General features: G+C 43.8%; 1 protein-coding gene across 1 annotated transcript in view; it reads right to left on the bottom strand.

Annotated features, from left to right (window-relative positions):
- Window positions 1–22,041, bottom strand: part of LOC132829823 (receptor-type tyrosine-protein phosphatase U-like) — a 492,619-nt gene that overhangs the window by 368,230 nt on the left and 102,348 nt on the right. The window contains exon 2 of the mRNA XM_060847187.1: window positions 10,649–10,768. Within this exon, the coding sequence (XP_060703170.1) occupies window positions 10,649–10,766 (118 nt within the window). The 5' untranslated portion in view covers window positions 10,767–10,768. The remainder of the gene's footprint in view (window positions 1–10,648; window positions 10,769–22,041) is intronic.

Below are 22,041 nucleotides of genomic sequence, written 5' to 3' on the forward strand. Positions count from 1 at the left end.
TCCCCTTGAAGAGAAAAGAAGTGGTGAGAATATCTACAACAAATTCAAAAATTACATGTTCAAGAATAATATTCCAATCAAGAAACCTGAGATGTTTGAATCAACGATACTCACAAGTGAGATGCCAGAAAACTGAAGGTTGACTAACGTGGTGCCACTGTTTAAGAAAGGTGGTAAGGAAAAGCCAGGGAATTATAGACCGGTGAGCCTGACATCGGTGGCAGGCAAGTTATTGGAAGGAATCCTGAGGGACTGGATTATTATGTATTTGGAAAGGCAAGGACTTATTGGGGATAATCAACATGGCTTTGTGAATGGGAAATCACATGTCACAACCTTCATTGAGTTTTTTTGAAGAAGTAACAAAAAGGATTGTTGAGGGCAGAAGAGTAGATGTGATCTATATGGACCTTAGTAAGGTGTTTGACAAGGTTTTTTCATGGTAAACTGGTTAGCAAGGTTAGATCTCACAGAATACAGGGAGAACGAGCCATTTTGATATAGAACTGGCTTGAAGGTAGAAAACAGAGGATGGTGGTGGAGTTGCTTTCAGAGACCTATGACAAGTGGTGTGCCAAAAGGACTGGTGCTGGGTCCACTACTTTTCATCATTACATAAATGATTTGGATGTGAACATAGGAGGTATAGTTAGAAAGTTTACAGATGACACCAAAATTGGAGGTGAAGTGGACAGGAAAGAAGGTTATCTCAAAGTACAATGGGACCTTGATCAAATGGTCAAATGGTCTGAGGAGTGGCAGATGGAGTTTAATTTAGATAAATGCGAGATGCTGCATTTTGGTATAGGCTGGGGCTGTTTTCCTTGGAGTGTCAGAGGCTGAGGGGGTGACCTTATAGAGGTTTATAAAATCATGAAGGTCATGGATAGGAAAAATAAACAAGGTCCTTTCCATGGGGTAGGGAAGTCCAGAACTAGAGGGCATAGGTTTAGGGTGAGAGGGGAAAGATATAAAAGGGACCTAAGGGACATCTTCACACAGAGGGTGCTGCATGCATGGAATGAGCTGTCAGAGAAAGTGGAGGAGGCTGGTACAATTATAGCATTTAAAAGGCATCTGGATGGGTATATGAATAGGAAGGATTCAGAGGGATAGGGCCAAGTGCTGCCAAAAATGGGACTAGTTTAGTTTAGGATATCTGGTCGGCGTGGACGAGTTAAATTAAAGGGTCTGTTTCCATGCTGTACATCTCTATGACTCGAAGTGTGAAACCGTAGGTGATAGTGGAGACACTAAACAAGTATTTTGCATCAGTGTTTACTTTGATGAAGGACATGGAAGATATAGAACATCTTGAAAAATGTCCATATTATAGAATAGATGCTGGATGTCTTAAAACACTTAAGGGTGGATATATCCCCAGGAGCTGATCAGGTATATCCTACAATTCTGAGAAGCTAGGGAAGTGATTGTTTGGACCCTTGCTGAGATATTTGTAACATCGATATGCACAGGTGAGGTGCTGGCAGACTGGAGGTTGGTTAACATAGTGCCACTATTTAAGAAAGGTGATAAGGAAAGGCCAGGGAACTATAGACTTGTCAGCCTGACATTAGTGGTGGGCAAATACTTCGAGGGAATCCTGAGTAATAGGATTTACATATATTTAGATAGACAAGCACTGATTAGGGATAGCCAACATGGCTTTGTGATGGGAAATCATGTCTCATTAATTTCACTGAGTTTTATAAAGAGGCAACAAAGAGGATTGATGAGGCAGAGCGATGAACGTGATCTATATGGACTTCAATAAGGTGTTCAACAAGGTTCTTCATGGTAAACTGGTTAGCAAGGTTAGATCGTATGGAATACAGGGAGAACTAGCCACTGGTTCGAAGATAGAAGACAGGGGGTTGTGGTGGAGAGTTGCTTTTCAGACCAGAGGCGTGTGACCAGTGGTGTGCCACAAAGATTGGTACTGGGTCCACTACTTTTCGTTATTTATACAAATGATTTGGATGTGAACATAGGAGGTATAATTAGTAAGATTGCAGATGACACCAAAATTGGGGGTATAGTGGACAGCAAAGAAGGTTACCTCAGAGTAAAACGGGATCTTGATCAGATCAGCCAACTGGTTGAGGATTTGCAGACAGAGTTTAATTTAGATAAATGTGAGGTGCTGCATTTTGGAAAGGCAAATCAAAGCAGGACTTATACACTTAATGGTAAGGTCCTGGAGAGTGGTCCTGAACAAAGAAATCTTGGAGTGCAGGTTCATAGTTCCTTGAATGTGGAGTCTCAGATAGGTAGGATAGTGAAGAAAGCATTTAGTATTCTTTGTTTAATTGGTCAGAGCATTGAGTATAGGAGTTGGGAGGTCTTTTTGTAGCTATACAGGACGTTGGTTAGGCTACTTTTGAAATATTGTGTGCAATTTTAATCTCCTTCCTATTGGAAGGATGTTGTAAAACTTGAAAGGGTTAAGAAAAAAATTACAAGGATGTTGCCAGGGTTGGAGTGTTTGAACTCTAGGGAGAGGGTGAATAGGCTGGGGCTGTTTTTGCTGGAGAGTCAGAGGCTGAGGGATGACCTTACAGAGATTTATAAAATCATGGGAGGCGTGAATAGTGTAAATTGACAAGGTCTTTTCCCTGAGGTGGTGGAGTCCAGAACTAGAGGGCATGAGAGGGGAAAGATTTAAAGGGATCCTATTGGGCAATATTTATACACAGAGGATGGTACCAGCATGGATTGAGCGGCTATAGGGAATGGTGGAGGCTGGTACAATTCCAACATTTAAAATGCATCTGGATAGGTACATGAATAGGAAGGGTTTAGAGGTATATGGGCCAGGTGCTGCCAAATGGAACTAGATTAATTTAGGATATCTCGTTTGCATGGATGAATTGCACCAAAGGGTCTATTTCTTTGCTGTACATCTCTATGACTCAATGATTAGATTAGATTAGATTACCTACAGTGTGGAAACAGGCCTTTCAGCCCAACAAGTCCACACTGACCCGCCGAAGCGCAACCCACCCATACCCCTACATTTACCCCTTACCTAACACTACAGGCAATTTAGCGTGGCCAATTCACCTGACCCGCACATCTTTGGACTGTGGGAGGAAACCGAAGCACCCGGAGGAAACCCACGCAGACACGGGGAGAACGTGCAAACTCCACACAGTCAGTTGCCTGAGTCGGGAATTGAACCCGGGTCTCAGGCGCTGTGAGGCAGCAGTGCTAACCACTGTGCCACCGTGCCGCCCATGACTCTAGCTGTAAAAGATTTTGTTTTTACAGTTTTTGCACTTGCTTTTACTGTTACCTAAGTTTATCAATATTGTGAAACGCAGTTTAGAAGAACACCTCATACCAGGACAGGGGGTACCCAACTTACGAATGTCCAATTTACAAACACTTGTGCTGTCAATAATGCGCAGTTTACAATCTGAAGGCAGTTTTGAAAGCTCAAAAGGCTTTTTTTTAACCTAAACCAGTAGCAAAAGGTAAGGTTTGCATTTCAGGTTTGCTCTTGCTAATCTTGCTAATCAGTCTTCCATGGGGAACCTTGTCGAATGCCTTACTGAAGTCCATATAGATCACATCTACTGCTCTGCCCTCAATCTTCTTCGTTACTTCATCAAAAAACTCAATCAAGTTTGTGAGACATAATTTCCCATGCACAAAGCCATGTTGACTATCCCAAATCAGTCCTCGCCTTTCCAAATACGTGTACATCCTGTCCCTCAGGATTCCCTCCAACAACTTGCCCATCACCGAGGTCAGGCTCACTGGTCTATAGTTCTCTGGCTTGTCTTTACTGCCCTTCTTAAACAGTGGCACCACGGGTGCCAACCTCCAGTCTTCCGACACCTCACCTGTGACTATTGATGATACAAATATCTCAGCAAGTGGCCCAGCAATCACTTCTCTAGCTTCCCACAGAGTTCTCGGATACACCTGATCAGGTCCTGGGGATTTATCCACCTTTCACCATTTCAAGACATCCAGCACTTCCTCCTCTGTAATCTGGACATTTTGCAAGATGTCACCATCTATTTCCCTACAGTCTATATCTTCCATATCCTTTTCCACAGTAAATACTGATGCAAAATATTCATTTAGTATCTCTCCCATTTTCTGTGGCTCCACACAAAGGTCGCCTTGCTGATCTTTGAGGGGCCCTATTCTTTCCCTAGTTACCCTTTTGTCCTTAATATATTTGTAAAACCCCTTTCGATTCTCCTTAATTCTATTTGCCAAAGCTATCTCATTTTACTTGTTACATTCTTTGTCACCATGTCCTCTGTCCCCTCCCCCCATTCCAGTGGGACTGTCTGTTCTTTCCAGTTTGTCAGTTAGACACACTATCATTCTGTCATTCTCACATTCCAGTCACTTAATCTACACTAACAACATCCTTTTTCCTCCAGCATTCCACCCCACTGCCCTGACTACTACATGAATGCTGCCCCCTCCACACTTCACGCCAGCTCTGATGAAGAGTCATCTAGCCTTGAAACATTAGCTTGCTCTCTCCATGGATGCTGCCTGACCCATTGTGATCTTCAACATTTTTTTGTTTTCAGTACACTAGTTAATTTAAAGGCAACTGACCAAGCAACCATGTGGATTTTAGTTCTTACGTCTTTATAAAAATTGTTACCAACCAGTAATTTGTCTAACCTCAGAAGCCTGAACATAGTCACCAGATAACCATCAATGCTCATTTTCCACATGAAGCTTTAAAGAAAAGTCTCACCTCCAGAACTGACAAGCAACTGAACACTTTCCAGTCTGTCTCAATCACTAGAGTAGAAAGGTTTAAGGCATCAAAGAGAATGTACACAGTGCTGAGCAAAAATAGGCAACAAACATTTTACAAGGTCCCATTATTGCCATAATGTCATTATCCTTTGCTGTCCTCATACTGCAACAGATACAAATGGCATCTGATATAATCATCTCACAGTTGAGAACATTTACATGTGCAGTAGGGTCATGTGACTCAGGAACCAAATGGAATAGTACCGTGAAGCCTTGTAAATAAAACTTTTCATTCAGCTATGAAATATACACTTTACTGTCTAAATTCAGGTTAGTCTCTTTTCATTGGAAAGGCATCGCAAGAGAGCCCTTTTCATGTGACTAAAACCTCGAGGAACAAAGATTATTCAGCAACTTGATGAGCATTTTTTTTAATAATACATGGGACATGGCTGTCACTGACTGGGCCAGCACTTTTGTCCATCCCTTAGTTGCCCTTAAGAAGGTGGCGGCAAGTTGCCTTTTTGATCTGCTGCATTCTATGTGTTGTAGGTAGATGCACAATGCTGTGAGGAAGAGAACTCTAGGACCTTGACCTAACAACGTGAAGATGCAATGATATATTTCGAAGGCAGTATGGCGAGTGGTTTGGAGGGGAACTTACAGATGTTGGTCTTTCCCTGTACCTGTTGATTTTGTCCTTCTATATGGTCGCGGTCGTGGGTTTGGAAGGTGCTGTTTAAAGATCTTGAGTAACTCTCTGCAGTCTATCTTTTAGATGATATTCACTGCTGCAACTGAGCATCAATGGTGGAGAAAGTAGGTGTTTGTGGATTTGCAGCCAATCAAGCAGGTTGCTTTGTCTTGAATGTAGTCAAGCTTGTTCAGTGTTGTTGCAGCTGCACTCATCCAGGAAAGGGGTGGGTATTCCATCACATTCCTGACTTGTGCCTTGTAGATGGACAGGATTTGGGGAGTCAGGAGATACGTTAATCGCGACAGTATTGATTAATCTCTGACCTGGTCTTCTAGCCACTGTATTTATATGACAGGTCCAGTTCAGTTTCTCATTTAATTAGTTGGATGGTAATAAAATTAGTCAAAGGTGTATTTAGAAAAGTATAATTTTCATTTGACTTATAAAGTTTAGTGAAAGTGTACTTTTAACAGATTTGTTAAAAAGAAACAAATAAAAGTGGTATGGTCAGCAGAATGACAAGCAGACTTTGAGAAATTGACTTGGGCACTGGTTCCTCAAGAGAGTTTAGGCAGAACCAAGCTTCTGGCACCACAAGAGGCCTGACCATATAGGAGAAGTGTAAGAAGAAAGTAGGAGTGCAATAGTTTAGTTATTCATTTGTTACAGGAACAGACAGGCATGATTCCAGGATGGTGTATGGCCTCCCTGGTGCCAGGGTCAAGGATGACACTGAGCAGTTGCAGGACATTCTGAAGGGTCAAAAGATAGAGTGGTGCACATTGACACTCATGATATAATACAACAAGGGATGGGATTTTGCATCAAGTGTTCAGGGAGCTAGGTAACAGATTAAAATGCAGGTCCTCAAAAGGTTATAATCTCTTGATTATTCCAGTGTCATGTGTGAGCAAGTACAGAAATGGAAGAATAGGGCAGGTGAATGCATGACTTAGAAGTTGGTGGAGGGAGGGCATTAGGTTGCTGGAACCTCTACAATCAGGATGGTCTGTACCTGAACTCGAAAGAAACCAACATCCTTGTGGGAAGGTTTGTCAGTGCTGTTCTGAGGAGTTTAAACAAGTTTGGCTGGGGACACAGTGCATTAGTTCAATAGTAACACAGCATATCTTAGAAAAGGAACCTCGGCAGACAGAGTTCAGCCGTGTTGTGCCTCAAGGGAGTAAGGCAAAGTTAGCGGGTCTCTAATGCAGAGATATTGTAGGTAAAATAGATACATTAAGGGTGCAGATTGACACATGGAAATGCAATGTTGCCATCACGGAAACATGGTTGAGGGCAGGACAGGTTTGGCAACTCAACACTCCGAGGCACACGATCTTCATGCAAGGAAAGGGAGACTGTAAAAGAGGTGTTGTCACGTTTATAATTAAGGAGTCGGCTACTATAATAAGGAGAGACACTATCTTGGAAGAGTCATCATGAGGCTTTTGTGGGTAAACCTTAGGAAAAAAAAAGAGGGCAGTCATACTTTTGAGAGCGTATTTATCAACCCCAAACAGTAAGCAGGCAATTAGGGAACAGACATATTTTCAATTCACAGAGGTGTATTCACAGAGTAATTATATTAACAGATTTCAACTATCTCATGTTAATTGGGATAATCATAACATAAAGGGTTTAGAGGAGGCAGATTTCTTGAAAGATATTCAGGAGAGTTTGTTATATCAACATGTAGATGATCCTGCAAAGGATAAAGTGCAAAGCTGGAACCAATTCTAGGGAATAAAGTGGATGGGTTTTTGTGGTGGCACAGGTGGAGCATTTTAGTGATAGTGGCCACAATGTGGTCTGCAAAAAAGGGTGTTAGATTGAGGAAAGTTAGATTTCATTAAAATAAGGTAGAATCTGGCCAAAATAGACTTTAAGGCAAATCTATGACAGAACAGTTGGAGGTATTCAAAAAGGTATTGAGGAGAGTATAGGCCCAACATGTTCCCTTTAGAGTGAAATGTGGGAGCTCAGAGAACCCTGGATATATAGAAATAAAAATGACATAAAAGGATAAAAAGGAAAACACACTTACAGAGGGAGAAAGTGAATGGAGGCCTTAGGGGAGTATAGAAAGTGTAGGGGGCAACCTAAGAAAGCAATTGGGATAACAAAGAGGGAGAATGAAAACTGGCAGGCAAGATTAGGTAGAATCCCAAGATATTTTGCAAGGGGAAGAGAATAACCAGGAAAAGAGTAGGGGCCATGAGGGACAAAGGGGGAAATCTATGCATGGAGCCAGAGAACATTGACAGAGTGTTAAATGAGTATTTCAAATCTGCCTTTACTCAGAAGAAGCAGGACACAGGTGCAGAGTTTGAGAAGATGGTTAACTATGAGGTTCTTGAGCAGTTTGGTATAGGTAGTGAGGAGGTATTGGAGGTTTTGGCAGGTTTAAAAGGAGACAAATCTCAAGGTCCAGATGAGCTGTATCCCAGGATGCTTTGGGAAATGAATGAGGAAATCAGAGGGAGCCTGACCCAAATTTTTAATTTGTCTCGTCGCAGGGGAGTGCCAGAGGATTGGAATACAGTTAATGTGATTCCATTCAAGAAGGGCAGTAAAGATAGACCAGGGAACTACAGAACAGTGAGTTTAACATCAGTAGTAGGGAACCTTATGGAGAATATTCTGAAGGAGAGAATTAATCTCTAGGGAGGCAAGAGTGGACAGCGTGGCTTTGTCAGAGGAAGGTTATGTCTAACAAATCTGGTGGAATCTTTCAAGGAGGTGGTCAAGCATGTAGGCAAGACTAGTGTATTTAACGTAGCTTATATGGATTTCAGCAAGGTCTTTGACAGGGTCCCACAAGGGAGACTGATAAACAAGGTGAAACCACATGGGACTTGCCAAGTTGGATCCAAAATTGTCTCCTGCCACTAAGCTAGAGGGTGGTGGTCAAAGGCTGTTTGTGTGATTGGAGACCAGTGTTGTTTGTGATTATGTATAAACAATGGTCAAGAATGTGGGACAGGAGGTCTGGAATGCACTTCCTGGTACTCGGATGAGCACTTGAAGTATCATAACATTAAAGGCTATAGGTCTAGTGCTGGAAAGTGGGACTAGTGTAGATTTAATGCATTTTGGCAGAGTAGACTTGATGGACCAACAAGTCTCTTCTATCCTGTATAGTTTGATGATCATATAGCTAAGTTGAACATAGCTCTATTAAATAAAGCAGTTTTGTTGCCTGTAATTTTTCAAGACTTTTCAAAATGGCAATTGTTGCTCGTGACTTGGGGGTAAATGTCACCATGTTACATGATGATGAGTTATGTTTAGAGAAGCCAGTGGGGTGGTACTCCAAGCAACTAGACTAGTGTCGCATTTGCCAGAGAAAAGGAAACTTTGGGATTGTTGTTGGCTCTTTTGAATTTGAAATATTTACAAAGTTACAAGAAAATGCTAACTTACACTGATCATAATTCACTGATCTTCATTGAAAATGATACCATCCAGATGGAGGCCAACGTTGCAACCACTTAATTATTCATAACATTGGAAAAAAATAACACTACTGTAAATGTAACATGTTGGAATGAGTTAAAGGTTTAAGAAATGCTAAGACTGTTTCAGGTTGTATAACAGGAGGAAGAATGAATGGATGCAAGTCTTATGATTTGATTTTTTATGTATCCCATTTTCACTAATGAAATATCTTTGAAAGACAGTTTTTCTGTTTATTCCAATATTTTTAACTGTGGTTTGAAATGGGAAAAGAACTTTTTTTGAAAGATAAGGATTGCTGGAAGATTACAACATGTTTTGAAAGCAAGTAACCTGACCTAAGAACATTAGAAATAAAAACAGGTGTCAGCCATTCAGTCCTCAAAGCTTGTCTTGTCATTCCACAAGATCATGTCTGATCTGTCTCAGGCCTGAACTCCTCTTTCATGCCAGGTGAGTATAGTATGATACACATTGTAAGCACTGTTTACATAGCCACTGCTTCCAGCAGTAGTTGAAGCGTAGTTTACAGACTTAGTAGAGCTGAAGGGTTCTGCACAAATGGATTGTTGATTGGCAACACCGTTTGATCTGTGGACTAGTGACTAGTTATTATTGACTAAAGCCTCTGTCTGCTGACAAATATGTGATTATTTCTCAGGTAGCTTAAGATGTGAACAAGAAACCTTCAGACCTCCATCAGATAGTCTCTGTTCTCCACAGTGAAAGCCAATTAAGCCTAAAGAAAGCCAGTTTATCTTTCCTTCAGCAGCTGCTGTAAACTTTGACTTTTAATTAAAAGTATGAAAAATTAAATTAATAACCTTTTATTGATATGAACCCAGCTACTCTACCTCCTTCAAACCAATGAAAACATCTGGAGAAACAGCACCAGGACCATCTGTGGAAATCTTGTTCCCAGTTTTCCCCTGTTCATAACACCATGTATTTTTTTCATGTCTCTGTGTAAGATGGAGTTTATAATGGGATTAGAATTTTAAATGTACAGTTATATGTAAATGGTCCACAAATGCTGACCTATAACTACTTACTTCTAAGCAATAGTAATTCTGGTGAAATACAGAAACCTGGTCAACTGACTTCTAAAAGGCAGTTAAATTGGAAAATTTTGCATGCTTCTATGTTATCTTTAACTTTCATGACAACCCCAGGTATAGTGGGGCTTGACTTCCAGCCCACTCCCTCCTTGAGACATGACTTATGGGCTAGGGGCATTGCCAACTAGGCAAGTATTTACTATCGATTTCTTATTGCCCTTGAAAAGATAGTGGTGAGCTACACTTATAGTGTCCATTGCTCACAGTTGCAGTTGACTGACATCTGCAATATAAACTGGGCAATTGCCATATAACGGAGTTCAGCATCATAGGAGATAAGTTCTTTGAAATATCAGTGTCCCATAAATTCACAGGGCCTGGGTTTAAATAGTTAAAATTGATGATATCGAATGTGCATTCTGAATTTTTCCTTCTACTATTTTAATAGATAAATAGAAAAAGAATCTAGTGCAAGTAGTCCTACTGCTACTATCATCACCAGTAGTAAAGATAAAATATGTACCTACAATTTCCAAAGTCATTTGTTTAAATATATGCCATCAATTTTCTGATTTGCTGCCTTGATAAAATAACAATTTAAGTTACTCACATGATCAAACTTCATTCACAATGGCTCTGACAACCATATATTTCCATAAAACATATCATAGAATAAAATAAGATAGAAGCAACAGACCTTGAAGGAGGTCTGATGTCTGTCCGGCTGGACCTTGGATTTCAACATGCTTCCAGTCAAAGTCATCATTGGTGCCTTGGAAATAGTCACATACATCATCCTCATCAAAGGTGCACATTTCTGTGGGTAATAAAAGAGACAGTTTAGTTTTCCCATGGCACTTTCCAAGGTCTACTCAACTCAGCAAACCAAGACAACAAGAAATCAAAAGTAAAGGGAAGTGCAAGCTCTTCAAACTGAAGCATTAACTCTTCTACAGAAGCTGCCTGACGTACTGATTATTCCCAGCATTATTCTTTCATATTTCTACCTTGAAGTTCATTATTTTTAACCACTATTTGCGCCTTCGTCAAAATATTGACTTTCAAAGATACTGTAACAATTGTGCCCAGATAACCAGATAAAAGACCTGTGGAAAGAATTTTATCACAGGGACCATCACAGCAAACCTTAATGCTCATTCGCTGACCCCACACAGAGCAGATGGTGTAAGTTAACAGTAGGAGAGATGGAATAGTGTAACAGTATTGTCAATAGACCAGTAATCCAGAGACATGAGTTTAAATCTCATTGTGGTAAATTGGAATTTGGTTTCAATGAAAACCTGATATTAAGTTTTAATGATGATCATGAAACCATTGCTGATTGTTGGAAAAAAACTTCTGGTTCACTATTGCCCTTTAGGGAAGGAAATAGGCATCCTTACCTGGTCAGGCAGCATGTGCCTCTAGACCAACTGTAACGTGGCTGGCTCTGAATGGCCCAGCAAGCCACTCATTTGCATCAACTGCTAAAAAGTCTCAAAAAGGGAATAAAACCATATGGACCACCTGGGATTGACTAGGGCACTGGAAACAACAGCATACTTAATCTTGCTGACTCTTCAAAGCCCTCTTTACCAATATCTGGGGGCTAGTGCCAAAACTGGGAGAGCCATCTCAAACTAGTCAGGATACAATGTCCCAGACCTATCCCACCAACAAGACAAACCCAGCAGAGATAATGGCACAGTGATGTGCATAGAATACTTATGGTGTAGAAAGAGGCCAATCAGCACATCACCAGGAATGCATAAAAATGAGCATTAACCTGCCAATTACTGGCATGCATAATAGTGTAAACAGCATGTGATATGAACGACTAAGCGATCCACTATCAATGAATTAGAACTATGCTCAGAACTAAGCCTTGCCACATTCAATTGTTAACGTTGGTGGACATCAAATAAATAGACTAGAGGAGGTAGTTCCACAAATATCACCATCCTCAATGATGGGCAGAGACCAGGATAACAGTGCAAAAGTTAAAGCTAAAGCATTTGCAAAGATCATCAGCCAAAAGAGCCAAGTGGATTATCTAGCTCTGTCTGCTCCAGAGGCCCCCAGCATCACAGTTGCCAGTCTTCAGCCAATTTGATTCACTCCACATGATATCAACAAAGCCTGTGGGCCTGACAATATACCATCACCAATATTGAGGTCCCGTACTCCAGGACTTGCCACACCCCTAGCCAAGCTGTTCTAGTATAGTATAAGAATTGCATCTACCTGACAATGTAAAAATTCTCCAGGTATGTTTTGTACACGAAAAGCAGAACAAATCCAGCATGACCAACTATTGTCCCATCAGACTACTCTTAATCAAAGCAAAGTGATAGAAGTTGTCATCAACAATGCTATCAAATGGCTTTTTTTTAGCAATAACCTCCTGTTGGAGTACAGGGGTAGAGCTTTGATGCTTACATCACAATTCCCATTGTGACATGGTTTGAATGAGTATTCATCTTTATTCTATTCTAGATTAAAAATGTAGTTTCATTGGCTGATAAGTAACTGCTAATTTGAATAATTATTTTGAATTGCTCTCAGATTAAAAGTAAGGAGGATAAACATTTTACAGATTTAAAAAAAAACTAAAGACCAGCAGGAATTTCAATAAACAAATTAAACATTAATTAAATAGAGATGCAAAGTCAGGTGATCTGTTGTAATTGCATATGTGGGAGCTGTTTGAGCCCACTGTGGTTCATAGAGATCACATCTGAAGCAAGTGTTGCTTGCTTGCTTGAGGAACTCTAGCTCAGACTTAATTGTCTGATTCATTGATTGACTTATTGACATGTGTACTGGAATACAGTGAAAATCTTTGTTTACTAGCAGTGCAGGCAGATCATAGTAGGCAAGGATGTACAGAACAAAAAAATTTAGACAGAGGCATACAGGTAACATTGCACAGAGTGTACGACAGAGATCAACCTTAGCAAGATCTGCATTATTTGAGGCTAGAGAGTCCAATCAATCGTCTAATAATGGCTGGAAGAAGCTGTTTTTGAACCTACTGGTATGTGTATTCTGTCTGACAAAGGTGGTTGTAGGAGCTCATTACCAGGATACAAAGGGTCTTTGATGACGGCAGCCTTTTCGTGGCAGCGAGCTGTGTAAATGGAGTCAATGGATGGAAGATTGGCTTCCATGATGGCCTGGGCTGTGCACGCACCTTCTGTAGTTTCCTATGATCCTCGGCGGAGCAGTTGTCATACCAGGCCTTTACGCACCCAGACAGGATGCATCTGGAGAGGTTGGTGAGGGTCCTTTCAGACATGCCCAAATTTCGTAAACCACCTGAGGAAGAAGAGGCATTGTTTTGCCTTCTTGGCCATCGCAACTACACGGAAAGTCCAAGACACTTTGTCGGTTATCGTCATTCTGAAGAGCTTGACGTTCTCTACCCTCTCGACCTCAGTTCTGTTGTTGTAGATGAGAGTGTGCTGTCCTCCTTTCTTACTAAAGTCAATGATCAGTTGTTTAGTTTTGCCAACAGTGAGAGAGAGGTTTGTCATTGCACCTTGTCACCAAACCCTCGATCTCAAGGCGCCACCAGCTTATTCATAAGAAGCTGACAGCCAGTACTTAAGCAACTTATTGACACACGACAAACAATGATTGTAACAACAAACATTACTAGCCCATGGGATAGGTATGGAGGGATACGGACTAATTGCAGCAAATGGTACTAGTTTATCGTGAAAACTAGGCAACATGGGAAGTTGGATCAAAGGGCCTGTTTCCATGCTGTAGACTTCTATGACTGTCGGAATTACTACCTGAGACATGATTTTATTGGCATAGAGGCAGAAGATTAAAGAGATAAATGCATGACTCAAGGCTTGATATGGAAGAAATGGATTTTAATTCATGGGACATTGGCACCAATACTGATGAAGGAGGAAGCTGTTCGAATGGGACGGGCTCCATCTGAATCATGCTTGGACCAGAGCGCTGAAGAAATGCATATGAGGATTTGGGTAGGGCTTTAAGCTGAAAAGCAGGTGAGCGAGTTCAGTTGCATGAAAAGATTAACTTTTTCCATAAAGTGGGGGAGTGCTCAGTTGAGGTTGCTAAAGTTCCAGAACTAGTAATATGACAGAGTATGAAGAGGCTCAGAAACCTAACTTCAGGAACAGCAGATTAGGGAACAACTGTGAGAACAGAGACAGTCAATGCAGACAGCTTGTTTTGTACTTACATGTATGCAGTATGTGAAATAAAATAAATGAGCTTGTAGCACAGATTGAAATTGGTTCCAAATACGTAGAAATGCAGGCCACCAAGGTTCTCAGGGCAATAGCAGCAGTGAGCCCTAAGTTCAAGCCACTCCAGGCAGGCAGGCTTTACCACCTGAAGCCCTAGGCTCTGGACCTCAATCAGCAGCAGCAGCCACAGAGATGTTGCTGCGAGGAGATCAGGGCTGGGAATTAAATATTCAAGGATACACATCTATCAAAAGGACAGGCAAATTGGGAGGGGGGAATGGGATTACCTTGTTAGTAAGAATTGAAACTAAATTGATAGCAAGAAGTGATATAGAGTCAGAATGTGTAGAATCTGTGTGGATAGAGTTGAGAAACCGTACATGGAACCTGATTGACAGTTATGTACAGGCCTCCTAGCATCAGGATGTGGGGAAGAAAATAAATCAGGAGATAGAAAAGCTATTTAAGATTGCCTTTACGGTAATCACGCGGGACTTCAATATGCAGGTGGGCTGGGAAAATCCAGAAGCAGAAACTTGCCTAGCATTGAGAGTGGAGCTGGGTTCCAGCCTGGTGCCAACCAGGGGCCTGACATTTTAGTGAATGTTTTAGTTGAGTCTGGTATAATCCAAGATCTCTTCTGTCGAGCCTGGGGGTGAGGTCAGTGCAGGGGTGTGTCCAACCAGTCACCTTGGATCACCCTCTGCACTTGATGGTGGGTAGGTGTCAGGAGTTGGAGGCAACAATGTGGAGGATAGGGCATCTATCACAAGCACTACCAAGTTAGACAAGGCAGAGGGAGACATGGTGCTTCCGGACAAGGACCCCCGAGAACTCCAGGACATTTTGCAACCAACACTTAATCACCAAGACAAAGTCCAGTTGGCTATGAACTGGTGGAATTCTCACCTGCCTCTAGTGATGTCCTACGTTGTTCGCTGCCCTGGGAGTGGACAGAAAAAAGAAACAATGATGCCGAGGTTTCCTTTGTGGCATCCTTGGGGTGTGGAGGGGAAAGATGACTCTCCCTGTACTTAGTAAGTTGTCTTCTGCTATTTCAATTTGTGATGGTGGCACATACTGCAGACATGAGGACATCCATAGGTAGCCTCAATGTCAATGACAACAGGAAGGCCCAGTGCAGATTTAATAATTCTCTCACTTCTCAGGGAACGGGAGTACACAGTGAGCCTCCTGCAAGAAATTCATACCATTTCAGGAGACGAATCTTTGTGGCTCCTGGAGTTGCAGAGAAGATCTTCACGAGTCATCTGGCCTCCAATTCTGCCAAGGGGGCTATCTTGTTGGCCCCTTTTTACCAGCTTGAGATCTAGAGATTCAAGGAGCACGTGCCAAACCATCCGCTCTGACTCTTGTTTGTTTTGGAAGTGCAATCCTTCACTTTGTGATGGGACCTGAGTAGATGCGCTTCTTCAAAAAAGTGTTTATTCTTCTTTCTCCATCAATGAGGGGAACCCATTCTTCTTGGGGCAGACTTCAATTCTACTCTTGAGAGGAGGCAGCTTAGCAGTACCCAGAAGACTCAGCATTGGCAGGGAAGTTTGGGAAATTGGTTAAGACCATTGACTTGGTAAATATCTAGTGAAATCTCCATTCTGATTCCATTGCCTTCAACTTTGTGAGGCCTAGATTGTGAGGCATTCAGAGTTGACCACATGTACATTTCCAGAGCGTAAGCCTTCTGTGTTCCAAAGGTCTCCATGTTGCAGGTGACATTCTCTGATCACAACCTGGTGTGAACAGATCTCAGTCCATTCAGTGCCAGGGCAAGGTCAGTGCTTATCCTGCTGCTGGAAAATAAGCACTTCTGGGACTCGTTTTGTCACTCCTTGAGGCTATGGTGGGACGTGGGCAAGGCTCCAGTCGATGATTTCTGTCAACAGTACACATGGTGTCGACAAAGCGGAAATCCAGGAACGAAGCATTGAAGTGAGAGGTGCTCAACCTGGAGTCACATCTCAGATGCCGACGCAGCCCTGCGGAGGTGAATGAAGAAAGGAAAACAGGATTCTGGGACCTACTTCTTGCCAAGTCCTAGGATGCGTTCATGAGATTCCTCCGGATCTTGACTGCGATTTCCACTGCGACTCATTGGAAAAAAAGGTACAGGTTCTGCCAGCAGCTCCTTGTGCTGCTAGTTAACAATGAATCTAGGGCATTAAGGCCCAAGCAAGGGGCTACTAGACAGCTCTCCTCTCCAGATCATTCCACTGAGGAAGATCACAGAATTCTGTGGAAGGATCTGTTGCGTCAGCTGAGGATTTTGAGAGGCTCAGTGCCCTTCTGAGTTTCAAGGACCTGACCAGTATCCTTGACTGACTTTCTAGAGGCACGTCTCTGGGGCTAGACGTGGAGTTCTTCAGGGTACTCTGGAACGTTCTGGGGAGGGGGAGGAATAACTACGTGCAGGTCTTGGAGGAATGTATTGCAATCAGAGAGATGCTTCTTTCTTGGCGCAGTGCAGTTATCACTCTGTTGCCCAAGAAGGGGGGAGTCTTAATTTATTAAATTGGTATTGGTCTCAATACTTAGCACGGACTACAAGATCATCGCCAGAGCACTTTCAATTCACCTGGCACCATGCTGGACCACATGATCCAAGCAACCAGTCATGCACTGTCCTGGGCCCCAGCATCTACAACAATATTCACCTAGTCCAGCAAGATTATTCCCAGAAGGCTAGTCTGTCACGTGCCTTTCTCTTCCTTGATCAGGAAAAGGAGTTCAACAGAGTGAATCACGAGTATCTGCTCAGATTCTGTGAGCATTCAGCCTGGTTTTGACTTCTGTATGCGGCCACAGAGTGTCTTGTGAAGGTTAGTGGGTTCCTGACAGAACTCCTGCATTTTGGAAGAGAGTGTATCAGGGCTGCCCCTTGTCTAGCCAGTTTTATTCTCTCTGCATGGGGCTGTTCCTGCACATCTGGTGTAAGCAACTGTCTGGTTTGACTTTGCGCAGGTCGGGGCTGGAAGTAGTCCTCTCATGGTCATGGACCCGTCTAACTTGCGGAGGATGCGCATGTGCAAAGAGGTCGACTGTGGCATCTTCTGCGAGGATCAACTGGAGCAAGTGTTTGGGACTTCTGGTTGCTCTAAGGCAGATGGATCCCCTGCTGGGAGAGCTCTGGTGCTTTATGCGAAGGAGCATTCACCACCTTTATGTGCGAGTCTATCTTTGTCCTGCTGAGGAATCTTGGCCAGCAAATTAGCATGAGTTGGGAACCAAGGTGACCATTCACTTAGCAAGCTGGATAGAGCTGTTCCAGTATTGTCTTACAGGACTTGAGCACTGGTTATAAACTAACTAGTCACTTTGATCCTAGTCTCTGGCTTTGTCACAAACATCCAGAAAAAGCTAGGTGTTTTTCTGGGATAAATGGCAACACTGGGTCGCTACTGCAGTTCTGAATCTCCCATTGAGGAGGGCAGTCAGGCACTGGTGTGCATTTACACCCAGGCAGCAATTTTCCACCTACAGATCCTGCTGCAATACCTTTATGTCGAGCCTGTCCTGATGACTTATTTCTTCCATCAAGTGTGATATGCGGTTCCTATTCATGGCGTGGTCCCGGCCTATGATCTTCTCCCATGAATTGCCTGTCTTCTACTTGGACCTGATTACAGTCTAAAAGATAGTCAGCTCATGCTGGACCTCTCCCCCTATAGGAGTGGCAGCTCTTGTCAAGGAGCTGCTACTCAGGAATTTGTGGGCGGCACGGTGGCACAGTGGTTAGCACTGCTGCCTCACAGCGCCTGAAGACCCGGGTTCAATTCCCGACTCAGGCGACTGACTGTGTGGAGTTTGCACGTTCTCCCCGTGTCTGCGTGGGTTTCCTCCGGGTGCTCCGGTTTCCTCCCACAGTCCAAAGATGTGCGGGTCAGGTGAATTGGCCATGCTAAAATTGCCCGTAGTGTTAGGTAAGGGGTAATGTAGGGTATGGGTGGGTTTCGCTTCGGCGGGTCGGTGTGGACTTGTTGGGCCGAAGGGCCTGTTTCCACACTGTAAGTCTAATCTAATCTAAAACAGGTTCATCCTTAAGCACAGTTTGCACTGAAAGGGAGTAGAGTACTTGGGACGCAGGGCTGACCAGACTCAGGGATCCATTGGATGGCAGCGGAGCAAACTGGATGATGCCAACAGAGTTGGCCAAGAGGACTCTGATCCACCACTGATGTGACCTGAGCAATCCAGTACCTGACAAACAAGGCAATTGGCCCCAACATCTTGCATGCACTTGAGGCAGCTCAGGCGTGTGGAGGGCTTCCAGGTGAACTGATCCCTGTCCATTTTGAACTCCATGTTAGCCCCATGGACTCTCCCCTGTGATGTGATACCCCCACAATCTGAGTTGTCTCAAGGATATTCTCCCAGTCCTCTTTTGGACAGTGGGTAGGTGCTATCGGTACAGACTAATGCTGCATACTTTCTATTTCCACACTTCTGTCTGCCATTTGGAAATTAAGATTTGCCCTCCGGCAGTGGCAAACCCCAGTGGAAGGCCCTCTTTCATTGGGAATCTCAGGTGGAGAGTGATGTATGCATCAGTTCCTTGGAACTGGCAACTTAGCAAATTTACCGGATGCCAGATTACATGCACATTCAGTCGTCTGGAGGAAATGGTGTTTCACATTTGTGGTGATCGCATTTGCAGCCCCCTTTTCAGTTTTTTTGAAGAGACACCTAGTGCTGGGAGGGGCAGACAAGTCTAGGAGATCTCTTTGGCTTGGCTAAAATGGCCATTAACAGATCTAGGCAGTGAGCTGAAGAGGGGCTCCGGTTCGGACTCTCACTGTTATGGCCATGCTCAGGTGTCCCTCGAACATACAGTGCTCACCACAACAGTGAAGGCCAATTGTGATTTGGTGGGTGCTGCAGGGCCTGGAATGCATCTATTTGAGTAATGATATTTTGATTTCGTAGTGTAAGTTTCCATTTGACTTTTTTTTAAAGTTCTTGATTCGATGTCCAGAGAAGGGCTATTTCATTTTTCTTTTGTATTGTTTTATTTTGGACCCAGGGAACAGGTAAAAAGGGCTTTTATTTAAACCCCATAACCATCCCTGTCCGAAGTGTGCTTGATGGGGTTGGTGTGAGGGGAGTTTTATTTTTAGTTAAAATTGTAGAGGTACTTTCTTCTGGATTTTGAAATCCTTGTTCCCATCCCAGGTGAGTTAAATGGGGAATGGAGCAGATTTGATTTTGATCAAGGTAAGTTTATTTAATGTATTGGCCTCTTATGGTCCCTGCTCCAGGACTGGATGGTGGAGACAGAGTCAAGGAAGCGCCTTTTTTTATTTTATTTTTGTTTTTTTAACAGGGACTTCACATTCATTTAAGAAAGTCAAAAAAACTTGCCTTCTGTTTTAATAGAGTAGTGTGTGCTTTGCTGTATATTTCACCTGGTCCCAGGAGTGTCTGATGGGGACAGTATAGGGGGTCTTTCAGCTTTTCCTGTTTTTGTCTTTTATCTAGAAGAGCAGAGAGTTGCTTTTCAGACTGGAGGCTTGTGACCAGCAGTGTGCCACAAGAATCGATGCTGAGTCCACTGCTTTTCGTCATTTGTATAAATGATTTGAATGTGAATATAGGAGGCATGGTGGATTACACTAAAATAGGTGATATAGTAGACAGTGAAGATTATCTAAGAGTACAATGGGACCTTGTTCAGATGGGCCAAGGAGTGACAGATGGAGTTTAATTTTGGTAAATGTGACATGCATTTTGCTAAAGCAAACCAGGCTAGGACTTAGACTGTTAATGGTAAGTTCCTGGGAGGTGCTATTGAGTCATAGAGCTGTTTCGGCATGGAAACAGGCCCTTTGATCCAGCTCATCAATGCCAACCAGATATCCTAAATTACTCTAATCCTATTTGCCAGCATTTGGCCCATCTCCCACTAAACCCTTCCTCTTAGTATACACATCCAATTGCCTTTTAAATGTTGCAATTCTACCAGCTTCCATCACTTCCTCTGGCAGCTCATTCTATACATGCACCACCCTCTGCATGAAAATGTTGCCCTTTAGGTCCATTTTAAATTTTCCCCTCTCCCCTTAAACCTATGCCCTCTAGTTTTGGCTCTGCTCTCCTGGGAAAAAGACCTTGGCTATTCACTCTAACCATGCCCCTCAGAGAGACAGAGAGAGGGGGAGGGCAACCCAGAGAGGGGGAGGGCAACAAAGAGCGGGAGAGGGAGAGGGACAGAGAGAGAGAGAGAGAGAGAGAGAGAGAGAGAGAAGGGAGAGGACAGAGATAGAGAAAGAGAGGGGGGAAACAGAGAGGGGGGAACAGAGAGAGAGGGGGGGTCAGAGAGAGAGGGGAGGACAGAGGGGGGGGCGACAGAGAGAGAGAAAGAGAGACAGGCAGACAGAGAGAAGGAGAGAGTGAGGGACAGTCAGAGAGAGAGAGAAAGGGACAGAGAGAGGGAGAGAGAGAGGGACAGACAACATAAAGAGGGAAAGAGACAGACAGACAGAGGGAGAGAGGGACAGAGAGTGGGAGAGAGAGAGGGACAGAGAGAGAGAGAAGGAGAGAGGGACAGACAGACAGAGAGAGGGACAGAGAGAGGGACAGACAGAGGGAGAGAGAAGGGGACAGACAGGGAGAGGGAGAGAGAGAGGGACAGACAGACAGAGAGAGGGAGAGAGGGACAGACAGACAGAGAGGGAGAGAGAGGGGGACAGACAGACAGAGAGGGAGACAGAGGGAGACAGAGAGAGAGAGGGGGGGACAGAGAGAGAGGGAGAGAGGGACAGAGAAAGAGAGAGGAGAGAACGACAGACAAACAGAGAGAGGGAGAGGGAAAGAAAGAGAGAGAGACAGACAGACAGAGAGAGAGGGACAGACAGACAGACAGAGAGAGGGGGAGAGAGGGACAGACAGACAGGGAGAGGGAGAGAGAGAGGGACAGACAGACAGAGAGAGGGAGAGGGACAGACAGACAGAAAGAGGGAGAGAGAGGGAGAGAGAGAGAGGGACAGACAGAGAGGGACAGACTGAGAGAGGGACAGAGAGAAACAGACAGACAGACAGACGGAGAGAGAGGGACAGAGAGAGGGACAGACAGACAGAGGGAGAGAGAGAGAAGGACAGACAGGGAGAGGGAGAGAGAGGGACAGACAGAGAGAGGGAGAGAGGGACAGACAGACAGAGAGGGAGAGAGAGCGGGACAGACAGCCAGAGAGGGAGAGAGAGGGGGACAGAGAGAGAGAGAGAGAGAGGGGGCAGAGAGAGAGGAACAGAGAAAGAGAGAGAGAGACAGACAGACAGAGAGAGGGAGAGGGAAAGAAAGAGAGAGAGACAGACAGACAGAGAGAGAGAGGGACAGACAGACAGAGAGAGGGGGAGAGAGAGGGACAGACAGACAGGGAGAGGGAGAGAGGGACAGACAGACAGAGAGAGGGAGAGGGACAGACAGACAGAAAGAGGGAGAGAGAGGGAGAGAGAGAGGGACAGACAGAGAGAGGGACAGACAAAGAGAGGGAGAGAGGGACAGACAGACAGAGAGAGGGAGAGGGACAGACAGACAGAAAGAGGGAGAGAGAGGGAGAGAGAGAGAGGGACAGACAGAGAGAGGGACAGACAAAGAGAGGGAGAGAGGGACAGACAGAGAGAGGGAGAGAGGGACAGAGAGAGAAACAGACAGACAGACAGACAGACGGAGAGAGAGGGAGACAGACAGAAAGAGGGAGAGAGAGAGGGACAGACAGACAGAGAGAGGGAGAGAGACAGACAGAGAGAGGGAGAGAGTGAGGGACAGACAGAGAGGGAGAAAGAGAGGATCAGACAGAGAGAGGGAGTGAGTGAGGGACAGACAGAGAGACAGACAGAGAGAGAGACA

Source organism: Hemiscyllium ocellatum, chromosome 30 (genome assembly GCF_020745735.1).
Source record: "Hemiscyllium ocellatum isolate sHemOce1 chromosome 30, sHemOce1.pat.X.cur, whole genome shotgun sequence".
Taxonomy (NCBI): domain Eukaryota; kingdom Metazoa; phylum Chordata; class Chondrichthyes; order Orectolobiformes; family Hemiscylliidae; genus Hemiscyllium; species Hemiscyllium ocellatum.